Source organism: Rhagoletis pomonella, unplaced genomic scaffold (assembly GCF_013731165.1).
Source record: "Rhagoletis pomonella isolate Grant_MI unplaced genomic scaffold, Rhpom_1.0 Rhpom_scaffold_00006, whole genome shotgun sequence".
In the NCBI taxonomy this organism is placed as follows: domain Eukaryota; kingdom Metazoa; phylum Arthropoda; class Insecta; order Diptera; family Tephritidae; genus Rhagoletis; species Rhagoletis pomonella.
In genome coordinates this window covers 26,690,924-26,707,045 of record NW_023458560.1, presented here as the reverse complement: position 1 = coordinate 26,707,045, position 16,122 = coordinate 26,690,924, and the positions used below count along the sequence as shown (strand labels likewise).

The 16,122-nt window shown below is 35.0% G+C and overlaps 1 protein-coding gene across 1 annotated transcript; it reads right to left on the bottom strand.

Annotated features, from left to right (window-relative positions):
• Positions 1-11,530: 11,530 nt before the first annotated feature.
• Positions 11,531-15,969, bottom strand: LOC118741855. Its single transcript, XM_036473828.1, has 2 exons — positions 13,971-15,969; positions 11,531-13,422 (listed from the first exon to the last, which is right to left on the bottom strand). Exons 1-2 carry the CDS (start codon positions 15,967-15,969, stop codon positions 11,531-11,533), a joined length of 3,891 nt encoding a protein of 1,296 aa, XP_036329721.1.
• Between the last annotated feature and the right edge of the window lie 153 nt (positions 15,970-16,122).

Below are 16,122 nucleotides of genomic sequence, written 5' to 3'. Positions count from 1 at the left end.
TTACTTTCCATTGGCTATTGGACTTCCAATAACACCGTGCGACAAAAACCAAAAAATTTCAAAATACAGGAAACACTCAAAATTCTCGCGAAGCTATGGACCAGATATAGTAAAACTGCTTTTTTCCTCTCTGAAGTCCGAATTTTTTCTAAAAGGACTTTCAAATTTCAAAAATTTGATTATGTCGTACCTATTCGCTCTTACACTGCGGGAAATAATGCATAGTAAAAATGAATACTTTATATCTGATTATCGTTTAAAAATGTTCGCATTTAAGTAATATTTTCGTACAAAAACTTAGCACACACGTATTTGAATTTTAAGATCTGAGTATGTATAAAAATTAAAACTTCCTGATTCTACGGATTTTTGTCTTCAATATGATACCCATGTTGTTATTCTACATTGCACTGAGTATTTAACCCTCTCAGGGCCGTAAGAATACCTTAAAAAACTCATGATTTAAATTTTTCATCAAGGACTAAAAAAATGAAAGTCGGATATCAAACCGAATAAGTGTAAGTAATAGATAGTACCTCCTAAAATTTTCATTAATTTCAATTTAAGTATTTTTTCCAAACAAGTGTTTTTTTTAAGAAATAATTTCTTCTAATTTTCCAATAACTGTTTTAGTAAAGTATTTTTTCAAAATTTTTAAGTATAGTTTTTCACCAAATATTTAACTCTTAAATCGACTATTCCCCCTAAAATTTTGTCCCTAATTTTATCATTTTAATTCTTGTAAGATATTAAAATAATTTTTCCCGAACGAATAATTTTTACAACAAAAATATTTTTTTCTCCAAAAAAATCCCAAATTTGGTTGAACATATTTTTGCATAACATTATTCCTAAATGTAGTATTTTTGTAATTTTTTTTTTTTAAATTCCATTAAAAAACCTTATATATTAAATATATTTTTTATATTTTTTATTTTGAATAAAATCGTTTTCTAAAATTTTATGATAAAAATACTAAATTAATATGGGGCACATTTCAAAAAACAGCAGATATATATGGAACTATAAAAAATTAGTTGGAAAATATGTTTTCCATGGTCCTGAAGTGGTTAAATAAATTTTTGATTTAGCCATATCTTTAAAATCTGAAATTTCTTTTAGGAAATATCCTGACATTAGAGATAAAAGACGCAGTTTTACTATTTTTGGCATCTGGTTTCGCGAATATGTTTATTTTTTTGTGTGTTTAAAATTGACTGTCGCACGGTGCAACATAAAAAAATTAAAAAAACTTATAAAAGATATAGAAATAAACAAATTTTAATAATTATAAAAATTATTTGGTTATGCTTAAAAAAAAAATTTATTAAAAATATTCTATCTTAGCTGGTTCAGGTTTAGGTCTTAATAGCTTAAACCGTATATGTCGGAGCGGTAGCGCTCAAGTTCCCTCTCTTTAGCACGCTAGTTGCCCACGTTGTCCAAATTGCGCGATCGGCGACGCAAGTGTCTGGTTTGAGTGTCGTCGAGGCAGAGATTCAAAGGTTAAAGTGACAACAAAACTTCGTTTTAGTGTTCGCAATATCCTTTGACGTATTCTCAGATTTGTCAGTAGATAAAGATTCATTGATGGTAAATATACTTGCTGTTTTTTTGGTATACAAAATTTTAGACTTTTACTAGCCTGCACAATAGTTAATATGAAATATGGAATGGGACCCCAGAGCAATGCAAAAGTGGATCTAGAATGGGCGACTATTCCATAACGATCATTTAATTTGATTTAACCTAGAAAACGCTGAGTATTCATGCATACAAAAATTTTAATAACACTAAAAACACAGTACTATATTATTTTTACTTGCATTCTTTAGTTTTTGTTTTTTAAACATAACTTATGGCTGGCGTTAGCAACGGAAATTTCTGCCTCAGGTTAAGTGAGCAATTTATTTGTTCAGTGTTCTATACATATTTCACCTGCCAGTTGGTTACATACATACATAACTATGTAGATATATGTAGCCACACAATGCTTTTGTAACTTGACAAATTTACTAACGAAAATTCATTTACTAAAAAAAAGCAGTCTAAAACACACATGGACAATACATTGGCGGCAGTGGCATATTTGTCAAGCCAAGTGCAAGCCGTACAACCAATAACTCAGACTTTTGCCCACAAATATGTAAATAGGTACATACATACAAACATGTGCAATAGGTGGATTTGTAGACTCAAAGGATTTAAAATCTCTGTTTATGACAAGCTGGCCGAAATTGAAAAATTCCATACAATTTTAGGGCGCTCGCGTTAGCAGATTATCTGTATGTTTGATTGCGGATTTCACGAAATTACCTAAGTTTTTTTCTAAGTAAATAGAAAATTGGTAATTTTTTAGCTAGTAGTAGTAACATTTTTTTCATAATGTCTCTTGTGCCAGGTAGCAAAAAAGATTACTCAATTTCGCTTTTCAGAAATGAGGTCGTAGATTCTTGTAGAATGCAACAATAGCATAACAAGCATGCGGCCCCAAATTTATTTGCACTAATATAGTTCTGCGAAAAACATAAGGGCTATTCGCGATTCGGTGCATAAGAGCTGACAAATTTATGCAATTGCAGAAATATGCCATGGATTGTGAGCGAACTTTATTAAACTGTCATGGTAAAGCTTTTGCAAAACAATTTTTGTGCATCAGCTTTGGTTTTGTTTATGAATGCAATGCATAGCATTTTTATGCTATGGGTTTTCGGTATTGCAAATTTGCCAAGCAATGACAAATGCAAATGCGTGTATTTTGTTTGTGTATTGCAAATAATTTGCAATACAAATTTGCAATGCAATGATGCTAGGCCATTTGCACCGGATCGCGAATAGCCCTATAATTTTTTACCTGACACAACTTACAGTATGCACTAGACTTCTATTTCAGCAAACTACTCGTATGTTGAACATACCGTTTTTAAACTAAATTCTCTTTACTAACGACCAAAGAGATTTTATTATGATAATTTTTAAACTGATTAGTTTTTATTATAATTAAATCCACCCGATATATATCTACTGTGCTGGCGCCATATAAGTTCAATACAACTTTAGGCCAAAAAAGAACACATCCAAAAAAGGTTTATTTTCATGGTGAAAAGCGCTTTTGACAAAAAGCACTTGCGCATGTTCCCAATGGAGATGTAGTATGTATGTATATCATGTTGCTCGCACTACTCCAACGGTCGCAATGTCCGAGTGAGCAAAGCACTGGCGAGTCATTCGAGAAATCCCTGGTTCGAGTCGTCGGGCAGCGGATCTCTTTCATTTTTTAAATTTAACTTGTTTTATTTTTTTAAACAATTTTAAATATTTTCATTTTTAGATTTTATTGTTTTAAAAATAAATGAGCAGTCCACTTGCAAACAGCGTTATGTGATTTTATAATAGAAAGCCATAAATTTGAAAAAACTACTACGACAACAAGTAACATTTAAATTGAATATTTTTTATTACCTCCCTTTTATTAGCTCGGGATGTAACAATGTAATATTGATGCGCCTTAACGATGCAGCGATTTCTATTGCCAAGTTACATATTTTATGACAGAACGAATGAAAATATAATAGCGAGGTTTTTGTTTTTTAAACAATAATTTTATTTATTATTACCTGGAAATTTGGATAAATAAGAGCCTTATAAAATTATAACATAACATAACCTGACATAAGATATAATTAAGATTCTATACAACCTAAAGCAATTTTCTAAGTTCATCAGAAGATGGATACTTTTGAAAGTCTATAAATAAGTGTGATAGCCACTTTTGGAAGAAGAGTTAACATTTGATGCTATTTTTTCAGAATATAAAAAGATTTGGTACTGTGTTGTTGGTGGACATGAAGCTACTTTGAATACTGGTACGTAATCCACCAAAAACTAAAAATCGAAAAAATTTTACATAGCGCACTTTGCAAGTAGACTACTCAAATATTTATATATATTTTAAACTCATTTAATTTTTAAAAACTTATGTTTTTTCGTTTTTTTACTAAATTTTCTTTAAATTTAATTTCATTTAAATTTGTTGATTTTATTATTTTTAAAAGAAAAACAAATATTTTTCAAATTTTAGCAACATAATTTATGTATTTTTTTATTTTTTTCATTAAATTTTCTTTTATACATTTCAGATTTGATTGTTTTAAAAAGAAATATATTTTTTAGTTTCATAAAATTTTTAGAAACTTATTTTATTATTTTCTTTCCTTTAATTTTATTTGTTTTGTTTTCTGGATTAGATTTCTTCTAATTTTTAGATTTAATAATTTTAAAAGGGAAAATATATTTTTTTTAATTTCATTTAATTTTTAGTAACTTATTTAGCTCTTATTTTTCTGAATTCGCATTATTTTTTAGATTTTATCGTTAAAAAAAAAATGTTTTTTTTTTTTAATTTCCTTTAATTTTTAGAAATTTATTTTATTTATTTTTTAAATTAATTTAAATTTACTTTTCTCTTAATTTTTTGCTTTTATTGTTAAAAAAAATATTTTATTTATTTATTAATTTTATATATCAAAATAAATACACGTTTTTGGTGTTAGCTTATAGCTTGAGAGCGGCTTCATATACGGCATATTCGTGCGATCATGCAGATGGTTTGTGTGAAGTTTGCACGAATTCAGAAAAGGGGGCGTGGCACCTACCATACTAACTAAAATTTTCATGTTGTATATCTCTCGACATATTTGTGCTTGAGTACTGGAAATTGGTATAGAAATATATGAAACAATTCCATTCTCATGGAGAAAAATGGGCGGTATTGGAAAAGGGGGCGTGGCAGCTTCCTATATATATATATATACATATATATACGAATGTTGTGTTCGTTTGTAACGTTCATCAAAACTTGAGAACGGCAAAACCGATTTGAATTTTTTTTTGCATTGCTCGGTATAATACCAGGTTCACAAAAATTCGGAGGGTTGCCGCCTGTTTGACTTAATTAAATTGATAAACTAAACGACATATTACAATATGGGTTAAAGAGGTTTAAGAAAGATGACTAACGGAAATATTTTCGAGGAGGGTTGCTACCTATTTGAAAATTTTAACTCAGTTAAATTGATAAAACAAATGAAATATTGCAGTGTGGGTATATAACTTTAGATTTTTAAGAAGGCTTTCAGCCGAAAATATATTTGAGGAGGGTTGCCACCTGTTTGAAAATGTAACTTAATTTAATTGAGAAAATAAATAGCTTACTACAATATAGGCATAAAATTAAAGAGGTTTAATAAACATGACTGTTGGAAATATTTTTGAGGAGGGTTGCCACCTATTTGAAAATTTGAACCCGAAAGCCCAGTATGTTGCTGGAGGTTATTATTATTTATGTATGGATATGTACAAATGTAAGGCGAATACGGAATTTTACCTTAAGTGTTTGTGACGATGGGTGGTGGCTGATGGTCATTTATGGTTGAATACGACAAAACGGCAAACTAGATATCCTTGACATCTATTTATGCAGAGAATGGAAAAAACGACAAATATTGTTTGTACATTAGTACTTATAACAAGAATGTGCCAATGCATAGCGTGGCCGGGTACAGTTAGTTTTTAATAAATTTATTGCAAAAGACAAACAGAATAACTTTAAGACCTCCTCGGCAGCGGATCTTTCAACTAGTCTTTCGAAAGGCAGAAAACAGCTTTCAGGATGTTGCCCGAATTGACAATTGTCTTACTAATGAATGAATGAACAAGTTACATATTTTATTAAAAAATCACTCATCATCACATCACATTTTTTTACTTTTATTTAATTACTCCTTAAATAAAATTTTTTCAGATCTTTATTTTATAAATCCAAAATATCAATTTGTTTTGATTTTTATTTAAATAATCTGCAAATAACAGTTATTCTTGATTTTTAAATTGAATATCTTGGATAACAGTTACTGAACACTTTTATTTATAAAACTAATCAATATAAATCAGTCACTGACTTTTATTGTAAAAATCATACCTATAAAACTCATTTGTATAAGTAGTAGTAAACTTTGGTTTTCCATCACCTTCTTAACTGCGAAAAATGATAATGACTTTTATACGTATGATTTAAAAAATAAAAGTCTTTAATAACTGTTATCTAAGACATATAATATAAAAACCAAAAATACCTGTTATTTACAGATTATTTAAATAAAAATCAAAATAATTGTTATTATAGACTTGTAAAATAATAATAAAAATTAATTGTTATTTTTTTAATTTTGCATAAAAAATACAAATAAAAATTTATTTTCAAATTTGATTCTCAGTGAAAAAATAAATCGATAGGTCATTTTGTTGTACTAGAACATTTTATTCATAGTGAATTTTTCAATGACAGGTTTCTTCAATAACTGTTATGTTCGGTCCTTGGCTCCCAGATATTTTGTTTGTATAGATAAGCGTTGAATTTTAACAAATAAATTTGTTCCTTAAAATATAGGATCCATATTTATTATTTATTATTATTTATGTACCTCCCGCCGGCCCAGCTTTCATAGGGCTCGGCAACCCATAAATGCGGCAAAAACTCGCCATCATGAAGTGTGTAGCTCGTTCTTATACTTTACAGAATTCCTCCATTGAAATAATATGAAAAATTAGCAAGAAGCTTTTAAAACATATTTTTTTAGAACAAAATTTGTGGACCCTACTTGAGAAAACGGCCTAATTTTTAGGGGAAATGTACAAAACCCGATCTTTAAGACAAAACGAAGTACAGTAAAGATGATGAGTTGCACATTCTTATTAAATTTAATTCCCTTGTGTGTGGGTATCGAACTTTAGACACACTCAAATATTCGTTACCATTCCCGCAAAATAGCTTTTAACAATTTCCTAGGGCACATTACTGGTGGTAACCAACGCACTGAGGCGTTCCACTAGAACGTAACATACTTTTAATTAACGTACTGCGCTCATTCACACACACACACACAATGCCACCACTACCACATTTACAAGTAAATACAAATATGGTACATCACCAGCGGCAAGTTAGAACACAAAATGCCATTACTCAGCAGCAGCTGCAGCAACAGGATTTTTACACCATCGCGTCGGCCTGACGACATTCAATAACGTCCACACGCGCGCCTACTACGCCCCTGTCAACACCAATGTGCCACAACATCGCCAAACATGACACGCCGAACTTTTGCGCATTTGCCACAACACTTACGGGGCGGCTGTGGCACAGAGAGGGTGTTTTGGCGCTCGCCTTAGGGCGGCGTTATTTCTCATTACAGAAATCTCTAAAATTAGTAGAGCAATATTCCCTGTTTTTTTGTTGTTGTTTTGTGCAATACATACATTTGTGTGGTGCTTGCAACAGCAGCGAATACACAAACACAACTGCACAGAAATTCGATAGCAAAAGTAGCGTGTATTGCAAAAAGAAAGTATATAAATAAATAAAAAAAACAAACGTTAGTTGCACAAAAGTTTCACTCAACCCACGGCTGCTACGGCGCTGCAGCGATCGCCATGTTAAGTGATAAGTTTAAAATGCCATCGGCCAACGTCATTGCCGCAGATGTGTACTGCTGCTGCTGTTGCTTAGCTATTTAAAGCCTTACAAAGGCGCAACAAAGTTGCCATTAAAAAAAAAACGACAACACGAACTCGGAACGGCCGGAAATGTTGTTGCGCAACATACGCTAATGATGCTCATTTGCTGCTGCTTTATGTTACACAAAGTGAGGCGACACAAAAATGGAAGCAAAAAAATATGTAACTAATAAAAAGTTTTTATTTTTATTTTTTTTTTAGTTCTATTTTTGTTTCGCATCGTTTGATGGTGGGATTTTATGAGCTGTGCGCGGCATATGTACGTACAGTCATTATAATTGTTGTTGTTATGTTGTGCCCTTCTCCTTTTCTGATGTTAATGGCGTTGCTGCGCGTGTTAGTTGTGGCTTCACTTTGCGTGTCATCAAGCTTCAGTAGTCGATGTTCTCAACTAATCAATCAATACTTGTAATTATTTAGTTAATATCTGTATTCATTTCCTTTGCAAGGGGCATGGACAATTGGCAAGCCTTTTTGCCAAGAAGCGATCAAATTAAAACACGATAGTTTAACCAAGATGTGTATTTCGCGAAACGGATTCTCTTTAATAACCTTTACAGCCTTCAAGGACAGACCTTTTATACAAAATAAAATTAGCTTAAAGAACTGTTATCAGAAATTAATAAGCAATAGATACATATCATCGTATATATTTACAAGTATGGAATCCTATGCCCCTTTTGTCTATTCTCTTTCTAACAACGGACGTGCCTGCCAAACAGCGGACGTGCCTGCCAAACTGAAAAGCATGATGGCGGCAGTGTTTGACAGGCACGTTAGACGATGCGAACAGCAATGGAAGGTAAGAAATGGAAGATGGATGACATGAGAATGAAATAATTATGAAATAGCAGAATGTCGAAGCAAAAACGAATTTGAGAAATGTGACAAAGCGAATGACGTTAAATGAAAGAAATGTAAAATAGCGAAATGTCGAAATAGAAGAAATAGATGACAGGCTCGTATTCAAGGGTTTCGTGAAACAAAAAGTGTTGCTGTGTTGCGCCATAAAATATTTAAATACTTTTTTAATGTAGTTAAATTGAATCATACGCTTTTTTAATAAGTTGGCAAAAGTACATATTTCGCCAGCCAAAATATATATATGTACCTATGTATGTATATAGCGCGACGCTGCAAGATTCATTTATAAATACGGTATATGCTAATGACGTTATTCATAAAAAATAAAATAGATTTAAATAGCTCTGTACAGTGACACTTTTATAAAAAAATCGATTTCTTAATTTTTTATGAATTTGGGTAAAATATTTAAATTCACATTTTTAGTGCATTTTTTTCCTATTTATTACTTTTAAAAATTTTATTTTCTTTAATAACCGTTTCACTGAGTTATACCACCCATCAAAAATCAAACTATTTTATAAGAAATGTATTGACCTTTTTACAACGGCATTTAAAGAATTTTTTGCTCAGATTGAAAAATTGCCTGCTTCTCACACTTCTGTGGTGCTTTTTATTGTAGTTATTATTCTGTTGACATCTAAATTTCCCTACATAGATTTTATGTGATTGCCGATAGATTGATTACCGGCATTTCCTCTGTGAACTTTTTTTAACTACATTCATAAAAAAATTACTAATTTTGGTTTCTTTTTTCATCTTGAACTGGTACATATGTTTGTATGTAAAATGCATTTAAAAACGTCATTTGCCCAATATGCACGATGCAGCGAACAAAGGTGGCACCGTCAGACATACCCCTACTTTGAATTTGTCGATTTTGATAATTCTGATCTAAAAGTAAACGACGTATCAGAAACTTTAAATGTACTGAAATTCACTTATACTTCCAGAAAAATCACCGCTTTTTCACATTTTCCTTATTAATTGTCATTGTAACTCATATATTTTTAGAATTCAGCGCAATTAAAACACGCTTACTATCGAAAAATTTATTATTGAGAAAATTGGCTGGTCTGATATTTTCTTTTAACATGCAATTCGCCTTTGTTTACTTTTTGTACAGAAATGCCATCGCCACTATGACGGGGCAATCTTGTACTCTTTCTTGTCAAATATGCATTTTGATGTAACTGCTATGAAGCTATGAATACTCATTAAAATCGTTTCAGTTCGTAATAAACGTACATTACATACTTGTAGTCTAAATCATGATAAAAACATAGCAAGGTATAACCGTTCTCTCAATTTGTCGGCCATGATTTTTTTTTGAAGTTTGAAAACATTTTAAAATCATATAAATGTGAAAATAAAAAAATGAAATTGTTCGAAATTGTTGTTGCTTGAGATGGAAAATGAAAATGTGTGTGTGAGTTTGTGAGTAAATTTAAAAATTAAATTGTTTGGAAACGTCAAGAATTTTAAAAGTGACTCTCAACGGTTCTACCTTACTATATTTTTATCATGGTCTAAATATATTTTTTAATATGAACTAGCTTTTTTAATTCTAGAAAATATCAATAATCACAAGAATTATAAAAATTTCTCTTCAAAAGATACGTTTCAAAGCATCCCTGTTGATGTCATAATTCAAATAAAAATTTGAATAGAAATTTTGATGCAAACGATTTTCCTCGATATTCATCATAGAAATTTCTTTAATCTTTATTTTCTTCCACGTAAATTTGCTCATTACTTTAAATGGCTTTCATCTTTTTATTTTTGTAAAAAATAATATAAACATGTTGCTCTTGCCAGCTGCAATAGCTTCAATACACTAACAAAAGTGTGAATACCCAGTGCCCAGCTTAGAACAGGAATCCTAGCATTTTGCCTCCCAAATGTTACCGTCTGGCCTCCTCAAGATCCATAATGCCTCCGGAGTTAGTCAACACAACGTAACCAAATTGACGAGAAGGCAGCAAGTTGTTGGTCCACTTCCAACCATTTCAACCAATTTATGCGATTTAATGGGCCTCATGCATAAAAAATGAGTCTAAGGTCAGACTCAATTTTTGCACTAAAGGGGTGAGCTTAAGCTCAAGAATTTGTACTGAAAATCGAGTTGGAGCTTAAACTCACATTTAATGCATGAGGTCCAATATCTTCACTGCTACCTTGTGTTGCGTCCAGTAAATAGTGGCCAATTTTTACGAGTGCCTGTGGGCCTCTGCCAGTAGCTGCAGCTGCGGCGGCACGTGATTGTGGCATAACGTTGATGTAAGCGTAAAATAAGAAAAGGTTTGGTAAGGTTTTTCGGGCCGCTGCTTAGGCCACAATCGCAAATGCACCCACACATGCGTACGTGCTGCGTAGAGACGTAAATTATAGTTTTCCCCGAGCTCCAGTTTCTTATCGCACTATTATTTCCCTTATTACTTATAATTCTCTGCCACGATTTACGCTGCTCGGGCCACGGTTGCTTTTACAAGAAAATAAACCATTTGTTTAAACGATGCTCATCTTACTTGTCCGTATATCGCTCTGGAAAGAAATATATATTAAATTATATGTTTTCTTAAAAATAAATGCAAATTTACCTAATTTTTCCACCGGCAGGCACGAATATGATGTTCAAAACAAAAGCAATGACAACGAATTTCACACACATTGATGTATTTTAGCGCAAACGATAAGTTTCACAAATATTTTAAATTATTGCCTGGAACATACACATTTATCGTTATTATTGGAAATGCAAGACTTGGCACGCATTTTTAATTTCTTTTTTATTGAATTCAAATGAATAAAAACACATTTTTCTAAAATATTTCTCAATTTACATTTTAAAGTTTTTTCTGAAACTTGAATGTAACTCTGTGCGGAGAATGAGAGAATTGAAAATCAGGTGATCTCAGCTGTTTTCAAATGTAAACAAACAAAATGGCGCTTTCCATACTTGTAAGCCTATACAATGATACATATGAACATGACAGCAAATGGTTAAAATAAACAAATTACGAATATGAGTGACAAGACGAAATACAGTGGAGGGCATATTTGAATTACTTGAAATTATATGACTTATAATTTAAGAATTTTGGTGCTTCTCCAAACATCCTCCCCCCGTTGGAAGCGGCAGGCTTTCAACTACATCAGGGTTCATGGGCAGGACACACAACTTGTTGATAGCGCGCCTGGTAGTGCCACTAGCGGTGCGAAGAACAGCCACTCGCGCAACTTCATCGCTGCCCTTGATGGTTTCAATCACCCTGGCCAGCGGCCACTTCAGCGGAGGCAAATTCTCATCCTTAACAAGCACCATGGTTCCGATTTCAATATTCGGCTTTCGGGAGCGCCATTTGCTACGTTGCTGCAGAAGCGTGAGATACTCCGCAGACCACTTTTTCCAGAAGATTTGCTGCATATAGCAAACCCGCTGCCACCTGTCCAAGCGGTTAATATTAAGCACTGAAACGTCTGGCTCAATCAACGCGGTGAATGCTGACCCGATCAGAAAGTGGGCCGGAGTTAGTACGTCGAGGTCTTCAGGATTTTCTGTAAGAGGACAGAGAGGGCGAGAGTTCATTACTGCAGAAATTTCAACCACCAGTGTTCTTAATTCATCGAAGTTTAAAACCGAAAGTCCAACAACACGCCAAAAATGAAATTTTGCAGTTTTCACGGATGCCTCCCAAAGGCCGCCAAAATGCGGAGACCTAGGAGGTATAAAGCGAAAATCGATACCATCGTCAAGGCACTGCTGATGGATTGCTAGGCGATTTTGATCGTTAAAAAATAGTTGCTTTAGCTCTGCCAATTCATTTTTTGCACCAACGGCTATAAACGATGGTGTTGACAAATCACTAACCAACTCGAGGTGCACAGCCTTTGTGCTAAAACAAACAAACAGGCAGATGTAGCATTTAATAGCAGGTTTATTGCGTACTTCAGATCGATACAAAAACGGGCCACAAAAATCCATGCCAGTTACTAAGAATGCTCGGTTTGCCTGCACACGATCGGCCGGCAAGTTGCCCATAAGATGTCCTGCTGTTTTTGGCTTAACTCGAAAGCATCGTATGCACTTGTTGATCACCTTAGCTACAGCCTTCCTTCCACCTATTGGCCAGTACTGGAGACGAATCGACGCTAAAACGGCTTGTGGTCCACCATGCAACATTTTACGATGAAAATGATCAATCAAGGCTTCGGTCAATTCATGCCCTTTTGGCAATATGATTGGATGCTTTGATTCAAAGTTTAATGACGAATTTTCAAGTCGCCCGCCCACGCGCATCAAGCCGTCGTCGTCTATAAACGGCATTAGTGAATATAAATCGCTAGACGCGGCTATCTCCTTGCTTGTTACTAAAGCCTTATAGTCGGAAGCCAAGTGCACTCGCTGAATCATTCTTAACAAAAGCTTTGTGCCTAAGCTAATGTCTTCAGTAGTTAGCATTCCAAATTTTCGATCATCCTTGCACCCTATGGCTCTTGCAAATCGGTTGACGTAGGCATATATACGCTGCATTTTCGGGAATGAATTCACAAACTTGCAGTTCTGTGAAAAATCAATACTTTTTGTTGTTGATAACATTGCAAACTGACGACGCTCGGGTAGGTCATGAACAGGTGCGAAGTCCGCGGGCCACTCATTGCGACTGAGCTGCAGAAAGTGAGGCCCATACATCCATAGTGGCGAATTTAACAATTCCAAAGGCGAAGCTCCCCGCGACAGAATGTCTGCCGGGTTCATACTAGTTGGCACGTACCGCCACGACATGTGCTTGGTGAGAGTTTGAATGCTGCTCACCCGATTTGAAACGAACATTTTGTAGTTTGAAGGTTCTCCGCTGATCCACGACAGAACGACTGTGGAATCCGACCAACAATAAAATTCGCTGCCGAAGATGTTTAGTTGAGCCACTGAGTTGATGAGCGTTGCCAACAACGACGCAGCGCAAAGTTCTAGCTTTGGCACTGTAAGTGTTTTTAATGGAGATACTCGAGATTTGGAACAAAGCAAATTTGTTTTTATTTTACCGCAACTCTCAGATCGTATATAAATGCATGCTCCATATGCTGATAGGCTTGCATCGCAGAATGCATGTACTTGCAAACGAGCTTCAGGCGAAAGAGAATATCTGTCAAAACGAAGTTTATCTATATGCTGAAAGCCTTCGCATATAATAAGCCAATCATTTTGTAAGCTCTGCGGTAAGCTCTCATCCCAATGAACCTTTTCTTTCCACAAACGTTGAAGCAAAATTTTTGCCTTTGCTATAACAGGCCCAATTAAACCCAGCGGATCATAAAATCGTGCTATAACTGAAAGTACACTTCGTTTCGTGATTCTCTTACATGTTGATGAGGCTGGGTTGAAACAGAAGAGAAAACAATCAGTTCTCGTATCCCAGATAAGTCTTCGCTTCCATCGTTAAACTTCAAAAATGTTTGCCTCTCGTTTTCTGATATTTTGCATAAGACATCCGGATCGTTTGTACACCACTTACGTAAAATAAAATTACCTTTGGCCAATAGGTCACAGGTCTGACTCTTAATTTCGAGTACCTCTTCGACAGAGTTGCCACCAGAAATCATATCGTCAACATAAAAGTCCCTGCGAACGATTATAGCACCTATAGGGTAATTGCACTGTTCGTCGATTGCAAGCTGGTGCATCGCTCGAATGGCCAAGAAAGAAGCTGGTTTCGTACCATACGTGACTGTATCTAATTTGTAGATTTTAATCTCATCTTCTGGGGAATCTCTCCACAGTATGCACTGCAAATATGCATCGGGATCTGGAACGCGTACGCAGCGATACATCTTGCATATGTCGCTTGTGAGCGCAATCCTAAACGAACGAAAACGTATTAATGTGTCGAACAATTTTGCCTGTATCGTTGGCCCTGCCATGAGAATATCGTTTAAGGAATATCCAGTAGAAGATGCCGAACCATCGAACACCACTCGCAACTTTGTGGTTGTGCTGTCTTCTTTTAGCACACAGTGGTGGGGCAGAAAGTACATTGGAGTTTTGCCTGTTATGCTACTGACTGGCGACATATGTTTAAGAGCTATATATTCTTTCATAAATGCTACGTACTGCTCTCGAAGCGATTCGTTGCGTTTGAGTTTTTTCTCTAACCCCTTCAGCCGTTGAAGAGCAGTGTGATATGAATCACCAAGTTGACTGGGATCGATTTTTGTAGGAAGATGAACCGAATATTCACCTGATTTCAAGCGAGTGACATTTTGAGCGAAGTGAGCTTCACATTCGAGTTCTTCGTGAGTGGCATGAGGCTTGAGCTGAAACGAATTTTCAACTGCCCAGAACAGCTCTACGAGATTATGAAGTGCGTCGGAGTCGTCCACCCAATTTTCCTCTAAGGATGCTAAACAGCTGAGACGTTTTCTTACAAATCGGCCACCACCAGATACTACCCAGCCCAGGCGAGTTTTTTGCAGTAAGGGAAGGTGCTCATGCATGCGAATTTGTCCGACACAGAGTAAATCAAAAAAGAGGCCAGCGCCTATAAGAAGATCTATGCGCTGCGATTCAAAGAACAATGGATCTGCTAGCGATATATTTGATGGGATGCTCCAGTCGATATTGTTAAGCGAGTATCCAGGTTGACAATCAGTGATCTTTGGTGTTACGACGGCAGATAAAGAGGATGCATAATCACCAATACGAGAGTGTATGCGAAGATCAACTCTATGATCTGACACAAGCTCAGACTGACCGATGCCAGAAATTAGCGTTGTGGCTTTAGACTTTTTTAACTGAAGCTGGTGAACAAAGCGAGAAGTAATAAAGTTTAGCTGGGATGCCGAATCTAAGAGTGCTCTGCATGGTACGAGGCAGCCAGCTTTATTTGTTATGAGTACAATAGCTGTAGCGATAAGAACAAAGTTATGAGGCGACGTTTCTGCACTTTGAGCGGAAATTGAGGGAAGTGATGATGCCGATATGAGGCTCGACTGTGCCGGAGTGTTGGATGTCAACGTTTTATGTGCGGAGCTATCTACCGCAGGCGACGATGCGTTTAAATCGAGCGAGGTGGACTGAGAGCTTGCGCTCAAATGCAATAAAGTGTTGTGCTTGGATGAGCATTTTCGACAGCTACCCGCTGTGCAAGACTTCATCAAATGACCTCTGTGTAAACAATTAAGACATAACTGCAGTTTTTTCGCTTCTTTATATCTAAGTGCAGGGGACAAACTGAGAAACTTTGTACACTGCTGTATTAAGTGCTGCTGGGAGTCGCAAAAGGAACAGGTTTTGGTGGACACAACAAATGTTTTTCGATGATTTTTATTGTTTAAAGCAAATTTCTTTCCCACCTGATGGCCTGGTGTTTGCGTTACCAAGGCGACTTCCACACTCTCCAACCGCTGACATCTCTTCTCTAGAAATCTTGCCATTGAATCCCAGGTTGGTATGATGTTAGTTGGTGTTTCTTCTTCCCATTTAGTCTGCGATGATATGTCGAGCTTACTGCAGATGAGGTGGATAAGCATTAGACTGGGTCGGTCCCCATACAAAAAAAAAAAGTTGCTAATGTCCGCCCCTAAATTTAAAGATTATGTTGAGAGGGTTCTGGAAAAAATTTTTTTTTTTTTTTTTAACCCTCCGAAATACAGCCGAAATGGTTTTTTCGTTGTAACTTGGTT

Excerpts from the sequence above, each read along its gene's own strand:
- LOC118741855 (XM_036473828.1), bottom strand. The coding sequence starts at position 15,969 with ATGCTTATCCACCTCATCTGCAGTAAGCTCGACATATCATCGCAGACT. Across the intron at positions 13,423-13,970 it reads CTGTGACCTATTGGCCAAAG|TGCCAAAGCTAGAACTTTGC; the intron begins GTAATTTTATTT and ends AAACACTTACAG.